This window comes from Rutilus rutilus (assembly GCF_951802725.1).
Source record: "Rutilus rutilus genome assembly, chromosome: 21".
NCBI lineage: Eukaryota > Metazoa > Chordata > Actinopteri > Cypriniformes > Leuciscidae > Rutilus > Rutilus rutilus.
The window spans coordinates 26,806,754-26,817,400 of NC_140226.1; the positions used below are offsets into that span (position 1 = coordinate 26,806,754).

The 10,647-nt window shown below is 37.2% G+C and overlaps 1 protein-coding gene across 1 annotated transcript; it reads right to left on the bottom strand.

The window, feature by feature from the left end:
* Window positions 1-3,180: 3,180 nt before the first annotated feature.
* sox11a (SRY-box transcription factor 11a) lies at window positions 3,181-6,528 on the bottom strand. Its single transcript, XM_084393794.1, has one exon. The coding sequence runs from the start codon at window positions 6,453-6,455 to the stop codon at window positions 5,394-5,396; it is 1,062 nt and encodes a 353-aa protein (XP_084249920.1). The 5' UTR covers window positions 6,456-6,528; the 3' UTR covers window positions 3,181-5,393.
* Window positions 6,529-10,647: the final 4,119 nt, after the last annotated feature.

Sequence of the window (10,647 nt, forward strand, 5' to 3'; positions counted from 1 at the left end):
TAAAAAGTTAGGTAAACAGCCAAATTTATGTTAATACATAATTCTGAGTAAGATTAAACCATGGCATTAACCTTTGGATCCAGCTTAGCATGTTCCAATGCACTGGAATGACATTAGACTAATGATGAAATGGTCATGATTACATTGTACGTGTAAAACAGTGCTTTTGTGTAATTCGGTTTAAAATAGCCGTGGCCCAAAAGTGCTCAAATTGAAGTGCTATTTTGAACGGAGGGGATATTCTGTCGATGGAAAAAGCAACTGAACCACCATAGGCATGCTGCATTATCTCTGAGCCTGGCGGTGCAAATCCAGCTTAGCTCATGTTTACATTTTAAAAAACGTTCCTCGATGTGGGGAGATGCCAAGCCAAAGCATGGCTCCGAGGGTCTCTAGGGACATGCCACAAATCTCAGCAGAGCAGCAGGGGTCAGGGCTCTTTCTATAGGCCTATCGAAGGGCCAGCACATGCAAACCCATTAACACAGAGAATTTACTCAACGCTAAAGGACAATAAGATAAAGATGTTGTAAATTTATAAACACATAGGCTACATTTAAGTGTTTACTTAATTTATACGATATAATAAATTATACATTTAAAGTAGTGGCCAAAAGTGACGTCCGGCCTGGGAAAATTGACATCTTCACCCATTATAATTTTTTTTTTAAGCATATTGTGTAGTTGTGGAGTCAGTTGTTTTATTTGTGATAACCAATGAAACATGCCAATTTGTGTGAGGCTGTCATTCAAAGAAATTATAAACATGCAAAAAGTGAGAACTAATGAAATATTAATAACTGATTATGTTTTAGTCAATATTTGATTTTTCTGTGAGCTTTTTATTATAATATATATATATATATATATATATATATATATACTTAAAAATAAAAATCTGCCTGCCTCTATGGGAATTTAACATAGGGGTGTACTCACTTATGCACCATGTATTTTAAGGAAGAACATTTATTTATTTACGATACATTATTCATTCACAAAGAAAATTGGTGTCCTTAAAGGTTGGATTTTTCCTAATTTTTTTAATTAAGGCATTAAGTTCAATTTCCAAAATATGATTTTTTATTCCTCTTTTTAGTCAACTTTAGCATGGGTGTATTCACTTATGCATAGCACTGTATATATAAATTATGCCAGTTATATATATTAACAATTATTCCATATATTCCATTATTATAATTATATTTTATATATATATGTGTATATATATATATATATATATATATATATATATATATATATATATATATATATATATATTACCCTTATATATAACCGCGTTCCTCTTTGAAATAAACCATTTCAATATATAATTTGTTGAAAGTGAAATTTGCAGACAAAAAAAGAAGAAAATAACATAGTGGTGTACTAAACAAAGGAAGTAAATCTTGTGAGGTTCAGTAGCCTGGTGATTGACATGCAATGCAAGGAATGGACAGCAAGTGACAGGAACATAACAGGCCGTCCGAGAAGAATGTCACTGCAATTGCTGAAATGCATTTCCTATTACCAGTTCAATAGCTAATCTTTTTTCTTGTACTTTGAGTTCTGGGGAGAAGTGATCTATCTGATAGCAATAAACACTGGTGAGCATTTCTCTTGCCAAGCATAGAAGCACATCTGACAAAGCAGAGGATATTAAGAATGCAGTGCTCACACAGTGAATCCTCACCACACTGGTGAGAGAAAAACAGCTTTGTTGTCATGGTCCAATTTATTATTTTTGTCTGAGGTAGGTGAAGCAGAATGAAATAGTGGCAGTTGAGCTTGTGCCGCCCCTGCATAGTCTTCTTCATCTTGGAAGAAGACTTGCTAAGATTTTGAGCAACAAATCCAATCAAAAAATGTTTAAAACCATAAAGCTTCTTTTCCAGGAGCCTTTATGTAGATGTCACATGTGGCATTTGGCCATGACATCCAGATTTTATGAATGATTTAAGCGCTCAAGGCATTGGAAATTACTTTCTTTTGTCACCAGTTTCCAGCTACTGGACTTGATAGATGCTATCCTCCTCAATGTCTCCCAAGCATTTCAAATTTCCATTTATTTAAAGAGGAAATGGAGGGAAATTTTAACGGGTCACTAATTTCATTTCACTGCGTTCCGGTGGCATTAGGCCGGACCAGATATTTCAGAGGAGCACAAAATCAATGTGCACATTCTGTGGGGAATCGCTCCATGAATCCATTAGTAACTTTGACCAAGAGGTCAGGTAAAGTAATAGCCAGATAAATGTTTTATTACTGATGCCCTGACTGACTTAATGGCCAAACTAAATACATATAGTACATCCATGCATGTCAAACACTTACGATTACATCAGGATGATGTAATGCATTTATCTTTGCTCTCCGTGGCTCTTCATTAACTGTATAAAAAGCTGCTTCTTGCTCATATAGACTATTGCACTCTTACATACAAACACCAGCCATCAGAAATCTAGAAAGGAAGAGTCCTGTATCACAAATGAATTGGTTGCAATTAAGGCATTTAAAGTAGGTAATTAGCATATTAACTTTTCAGTGCATTCCTTACAAGATTTAGTAAAAGCATCTTTAATAGATGCATCTTTAAGAGATCCATTTGCATGCTTCAGAAACTGTTGTGAGCACGTTAATGCTTTAGTAATCATCTTCTTAAGTGCATATTGATTTGAAATATCTAATGACAGATTATATTTAAGAGTGTTTGTGTATTCTTGCTTATAGACCATTTTTCTAAGCTGCATGACTGGTCACTATAGAAAAAAGAAAAAAAGAAAAGGAAAAAAAAAAGTGGGCAGTGGATGTTGGGGGGCTTCATGGGAGGAGTTGGGCTCTTCAGTGATTAGTGGCAGCTGTGGAGCATTCACGTTGGGTCTCTCCTCTTCACTCCAACAGGCCACAAAATCCCACCAATCACAGGACACCGCTTTCAAACAGCGCAAAATTTGATTTCTTAAAGGGGCCGTTGCTTCGAAGGGGAGAAGCGGTAGAATTGTTATGATTCAAACCGATAGGTTTTACTGGTTCCTGTCAGGAAAGATGTATAGCCTATTTTCAAAGGAAAAATCAGGTTATGCAAAAGCTTTTGAGCTTTTTTTTTTATGGGTAGCCCACTCATTACAAACAATGACATCATTCTTTCATTTAACAAATTGAGAGGAGATTTTATGGTGGTAAGTATTTGTTTATTAAAAGATGAGTCGAAGAGAGGTTCACATTTGGAATGTGAGGCTAGGCTGCCTTGTACTTCACCATGTTCCCTGGCAAAGAGTCCATCATATTCCAAACCTTGTATCGAAACAGACTTTATGTAAGACCCACATAAAAATAAACAAAATATGTTTAAGTGCAAGAAACAAAAATACAGGTTTATGGTTGTTGTAGTTGTTGTTTTTAATAGAAAAGACGGCAGTCTTAAGTTGAAAATAAAATGTTTCATCATATGAAACGAGGATATGGAATGTACCTTTTTTTTTTGCTTTCTTGTTTTTTCTTCAGCCAGACCACCGACATTCATTATTTGCCCATTATGGCACATTTAAAAAAATGAGTCATTTTCAAATTGGTTGCAGGACAAGAATTGTCCAATTTTGTGGGTCAGTTTAAAAAGAAATGGTGTTTTTTTTTTTTTTTTTTTTTTCTCCACAGAAAAGCACACCATGTGACCATTCAGTTACGATCAGTTCCAGCTGATTTCTTTATTCATCAATGACTTCAGCATCATGACAAATAATGACGTTGTCAGAGCAAAAGTCTGCCTGTCCATCATTTTGCTACAAAAATGCAAAAAAGAAAAAAAAATGTAGATGGTCTGCATTTACAAGTAAATATATTGCACAAAAAATGAAGGGGAAACAGTATGTGCCATTAGAAAGAAAAAAAAAATCCAGTCTCACACCTGCGATTGGGACCCATCCACATATCACGAGTATGATATACATAAACTCCTAACTTTACTATTTTACAGTACATATACAATCTTGAAACTAATACCAGCACTGAGGTATGCATCTCCCCCCTCCCCAATGCCATATGTTCTACAAATACTCAACAAATTTGATCTACAGCTGTACAAAACCTAGTTTAAAATCACAAGGCATTTTGATGCAAGTTTTAATTTAAACTTAATCCTTAAACCAGGACTCCCTTGCATGCTTAAAACAAATGATAAAGGGAAGAAGTGCCTGAAACTCACTGAGTGCCCAGTAAGAACATTCCCTTTTTAACTGTACAAAAATATGCCTGAAAATAGTTTGCTTTCTTTTAAAAAGATGAGGTCTGTTATGTATCAAAATGCTTCCTCTAACACCTGCAACTCTAAAGAGGTTTAGGCTGCTTAAGTTCCAAACCAGTAGGTAAACAGAATCAGTAAAAAAAAAAAAAAAAAAAAAAAAAAAAAGGTTTTAAAAGAAAAAGTTTCGGCATTTAGAAATGACTAAACGTTTGAAAGAAACGTCCTGAACAATATTAGTTCACAGATTTGCTTTGAGTCAGTCCACAGTCTTTACATTTTCAGCTCCCTGCAGTTAGAAAGAGGGTATAAGATGCATAGAAGTTCTCAGATTTTCCCTTTGTGGTCCGCTTTAGTTGAACAGTAATTGTAGACCTACAGAAAAATCCATAAAACCCTGTCATGCTGCCAGAAAAAAAACGTCTGCAGACTTTTTTCTTTTTTTGCTACAGTACCAGCTTCATGAGCATCTAACTCCTCAAACCTCTCCCCGCCTATGGCAAGCCATTTTAACATTTATTCCTTTAAAGTAACCAGTATCTTATTGTTTTGTAGCTAGTATGTATTTAATTACTAGTAAGTAATCCAATACTGACAAGTTTCTATTTCACAACTATTCATTAGATAACTGTACTTATTACTAATACTTATTCATTTCCTACTAGTTTTTATTAGGTACAGTATTTTTTATTTAGTGAATATTCCAGTTTTCCTAGTATTAAAAAACATTGAAAATACACTGGTTCCTATTTGTTAGACACTTGCGTTAATTTCAACTGTTAGCATTTTGAATTGAACTAAAAAAAAAGCTATTCGAATACTTATGCCACTTAAACTCGTGTAACAAGTGAGGTAAGAAATGTTAGTACTGGAATAGTGAAAAGCAGCACATGAATAAGTACTAGAAACTAAAAAAAGAAATAAACACTAGTCACATTTGGATTACTCACTTGTAATTAAATAATTGATACTAACAACAGAAGCATATATAGCCTACTAAATAGTTTAAAGAAGTAAATGTTTAAGAGGCTTGCCATACTCGCCTCCTTCCCAAAGCCCCTATAGGTGGACCACCAGAGGAAGGCAGGGGAAAGAAATACGTACAGAACAGAGCATTATACCTCTCCCGTGTGTTATTACTTGGGACTTGTCCTATTTAGTATGTAAAAACCAAGTCAGAAAAGTTCGCTTCGAGCCAGTCCCCGGCGATCATTTCGCTGAGCTCAGGCGTGCAATAGTCTGGAAATTCAAAGTGGGAGCCCAGGCTTCCCTCGCTAAAAGACTCCAACTCCTTATCCACCAGAGAGAGGGAGAGATTCCCTGGGTTCGGGTTGCCCAGCTCCGAGCTTTGCGCGGAGGAGGCGAAGTTCAAACTGAAGTCAAAAAGCAAGTCGTCCGCGTCTTCGCTAGAGCTGGAAGACGTGGAAACTGACCTAGAGGATGCTGGTGAGACAGATGCGGGATACATTGTGCTCTGCTTGGTTATGTTTTTGAAGTTGTAGAAGAGTCTGTTGTTCCGGACCTCCTCGTACATGCTGGCGCCCTCGGACTCTGTAGACGAGCTCAAAGTTGGGCTGGCGGGAACTTTTGCTACATTGTAGACGGGGATCGGATCCTCTTCCTCCTCCTTCACCCTGACCCGAGAGTCCTCCTCGGAGTCGATGTCGTCGTCTTCATCCGTGAATTCACTTTTAATGACAGTCTTTGAAACTTTCATGCTCTTAAACGCGTACTCATCTCCGTAGCAGTGAGATGATTTGCTTCCCGTCTTGTTCGTTTTCAGTTTGGGACATTTCTTGGAGGTCTTGGATATTTTGTTGCAGGACTTCTCTGGAGATGGGGCTGAGAGTTTGGAGGAACTGTCCAGCTTTGGTTTCTTCTTGGGTCTGTATTTGTAGTCAGGATAATCAGCCATGTGTTTCAACCGGAGTCTTTCGGCTTCCCTGATGAAAGGTATCTTTTCGCTGTCCTTCAGCATTTTCCAGCGCTTGCCCAAGCGTTTGGAGATCTCGGCGTTGTGCATGTCTGGAGATTGCTCCATGATCTTTCTCCGCTCGATTTTAGACCACACCATAAACGCGTTCATCGGTCGCTTTATGTGTCCGGTCGCTGTCTTGCACCAGTCTGGGTTTATCGAGACCATGAATTCACTTTCGTCGGAGTCTGTGGCTTCTCTGGACATGCTGTCCGTTTCGCTGTTGTCCGTTTTCTGCACCATGGTGCCGTTGCCGTGTGTCCAAAATATCACCCGCGTGCGTCTGCTCTCTGCGCCTTAGAGGTTCACCCACTCTTTCCAGAGTTACAAGCCGCCTTCTTAACTACTTCTTGGCTTTTTCATGTACATGACATCATGTGTAGCGCTCCAATCACATCGACTCCACTCCGCCCTACAGACTCCATGCAGCGCGCTTTAACCCTTAGCGCGCTCCCGTCTGGACCCACGCTGTGCGAGACGCGCATATCACTAGATAAACGGAACGGGAATGTGAGTGTCAACACATAAACAAGCGAAACCAAACAAACCGCTCACACTTAATCTGTTTCAGAATCCTTTATGATGTGAGACTATAGGAGCGAGTTTTGTGTTATGGAAACATTTGTGTATGCTGTGGAAGCTGTTTTCTCTCATCATTCAGACTCTCTCTTAATAAAATACTGAAGGTGGCGCTTGGACACTGTTCCTGTGTTCCTATATGGGCGAATCTTCAATTAGAGGGAAATGTTCAGTCTTCTGGGATGGTTTTATAGGAAGAAAAGCTTTTTAATAAAACAATCATTCTAGGATAGATTATAACCACAATTTTATCTATTTAATTAGCTGAAGAAAAAAAAAAAGAAGCGTGTTGAAATGTTAGATTATCAGGGCTTGTTCCCAGACAATACTATAACTTCCCATCAATAATGTGCTAAAATCAGGAAAATGTATAAAAAAATATTTATTTATTTGGTATTTGGTATACAGCTGTCGTTGCAATCACAGTTTTATGGTTTATGTATGAAGAAAATAAGAAGCAAGAAAGTTCAAGGCTAAACTAAACTTAAAAAAAAAAAAAAAGAAATCATTACCATTCCACATCATATCAATAATTCAAACTAGCATACATTACACCACTTGAAGGATGGTTGTTCAAGGCCACAATCAGATTTGTATTCAATGAATACATATTTTAGCATTGAATAAATATTGTTTGAATTACATAATTCATTTTTTAAGATTACAAGTTAACAAAGCCTGTCATTAAAGAATCATTCTTATATATATCTGCATAGAGTAGACAATTATTGAATAGAAAAGTGATAACATCTACTTTTTTTGTGTCATAATTTAGCATTTTACTCTAATTTGTCATTTAATTGGGATATAGAACTGGTGGTTCTAAAATAATGATTACAGTATTTATTTGAAAATGTATGTCTGCATTTAATGATATTTATTCTCCATCATTGTAAAAAGTCTGTGTAAAAACAAAACTAAAAACACAGAGCACATTTAACAGAGCACTTGTGCTTGTCTACAGTGTCTCATTTCTGCCAGGGAATAAATTCATTTTCAGTTTTCTCAGCAAAAGGGGAAAAAGTAAATGGCAGTTCTTGATGTGCTTCATTCAAAGCCAACAGATCCCTTTTCCTGCCCACTGTGGTTAGCAGTCAGTAATGTTACTTGAAACTATGCATCTGCCAAGGCTTCCTGTTTTCTGTCCCCTAGAGGGCAATCACTAGCCCTTCAGAGACCTTACATCACCCTCACCTCTGATGATGGAAGAAACTGCCCTGAGCACTGGACATGTGACTATAGTTTTGCCTAAAAAGGTAAGGCTTGAGGTAAGACAAGCACAAATGACAAGAAGCAATCCACTGCCTGCATCTCTCTCGCAGTGACCACAAAACTGCCCACCCCACCCCACCCCACCCAGTCATATTTATTCAATCCTTCATTAGAAAAAAATCTCAAGGTCATACATTTGACATACATACAGGAAACATATACACTCTGAAGCCGAGTCATTCTCCTCTGCTATTGGACGAGAAGAAATGTTGAATGAACAAGTATCTATGGATGCGGTCTGCTCTCTTGCTGTGGTTCGTTTTGTGTTACATCATCGTTCTTGTGATAGGCTCACAAACAGAGGTGAATCAGAGCCTCTAGTGAGGTGCCGCTCATTAGCATGGCTCGTTAAGGGCTGTGAATGAGGTGAGAGTGTCAGCCACTGCAGAGGTGTGAGTCATCCTGAAAAAGGGAGGGTCTCTGTGCAGGGAAATCTGAGACATCCTCTCTCCCCTGACTGCTGCACAGAACACACACACACACACACACACACACACACACACAAACACACACACAAATGCATATATATATATTATATCATGACATGTTAGAATGTTACCTATTTATTACTGTTGTAATATTTTCTCCCCCTAAACTTAACTCTCACAGTAACCTTTTTGCATTTTTACATTTTCATTAAAACATTATTTTCCATGTTTATTAGACTGTTTTCTGTGTGGGGACCACTGATGTGTGATTTGACTAAGTAAGGCTTTACTATCCTTGTGGGACATTTTTGTCCCCACAAAGCAGATAAAACCTGATCAAACCAGACATAAATGCGCACACAGTAAGTACCAGAAGGAATAGGTATAAGTCGACAAGAAAAGCATTGGTGGTCTTTGGTGTTGCTGTCCACATGTGCATCCTATTATTTGCTTTTGAAACTCGCACTGTTCTTCCAAAATAAATATATGAGTTGAAATATTGTGCTGAATAGGAGCATTATTATTATGACTGGCTGTATGACAACCTGCTTTGCTTCAGCAGAGACTCTTTAAAATATTCATTGTGTATTAGCAATAAAGTAAAGAGGGTAACACTTTATTTTTATGGTCCATTTTAGACATTCTATAATTATATAAGTAGCTGTGCAACAAAATGTCAACTATGCCACTCATTAGAGTATTAATAGACTGTCTGCTTAATATCTGCTAACTCCTGATGGTTCCCCAAAAGACATTCCACTGACTATAAGTAACCTTGCAACAACATGTCAACTTTACTAACCTGAACCCTAACAGTCTACTAATACTCTGAACAGAGATAGTTTTCACTGCAAGTTAGATAGAAAAATGTCTAAAGTGGACCACCGAAATAAAGTGTAACCATAAAGGGTGTGTGTATATTCTGTTTAGTTGTATTTGTTCTTAACTATATTTATCCCTCATAAAATATTCCCTCAGTTATCTAAACTCTTTGAAACAGCTGTTTCTATGCAGGAGCAGTGAAGCTTGGATCAATACAGAGTCAGGGTAAGGGTTATCTGATGCTGCAGATGCATGGATCCATCTCCTCTGCATAGCCTCTAGACAGACGGGCCTCTTCTGACTGTTCTGACTGATATCTGGTGGGTTAACAATAGCTAGGAAAGGGGGTTGTTATAGGGGCCTATTGAGAGGCAAATAAAGTTCTCACTTACATAACACATTCTTGCATTCATGGAGTGGTTCTCGTCTTGAAATCGTATTTTTATGCAAATAGCCTGATCACCTGATAATGATCATATGTAGTGTGGATGGTACAGATATTTGCATCCTATCAGGAGTTGCTATGACAAAGGAAACGCATCTGGATAGTGTTGTTAATGTTATCTCAGGAGTTTTAGATTGAAGCACACCCTGTACTTTGATAAGATGAACCTGTGTGGAATAAACAATCATTGATTTAAATAGGCAAATTGTATACAAAACATATAATCGTTCTAACAGTCACCATCTGCCGGATGAAAATACACTTTTAATGTAGCAACGCATTCATGTGAGACAAGAAACTACTAGGAAAGTAATGAGTTTCACAGGGGATGCAATTTACTCAGCAAATCAGTATAATCTTAGCCGAAATCCAGACCTAAATAATATAATAAATAAAGTTCTTAAAGCATAATTAGAACACTATTAAAGAAGAAATATTTTAATGAACATATCTCAGTTGAGACATGCATTATACACTGTGTGCTATATGTAATGAAGCAGTTTCTTTCTGGTCAATTTTGCTAGGCCCTGTGAAGAATGAATAGTAGCGCTGTGCATTTACCCTTGTTGGCAAGTAACTCAAAGTAGTGACACTACTAACTGAACTAAACCTTTTAGTGGCATGCCAGTGGCTTAGTATTACATAACACAGTTCTAATGTCCAAAATATATTGTCCTCTGGAAGGATCAAATCAATTCATTTTGTAAACAAACTAATCTAAAAAAAAGCACAGCAGAGTCTACTCATTTGAAACAAAATATTTTGTCAAATTATCCTGTTCATTATTAGTTTTTATACAGTTAGGCCTATATCAATTAGAGTGTATTGTAAGCTCTAATTTAGAATGCTCATTTGTTTAAAACCTTTCCTTGTGTGCCAGAAAATCATA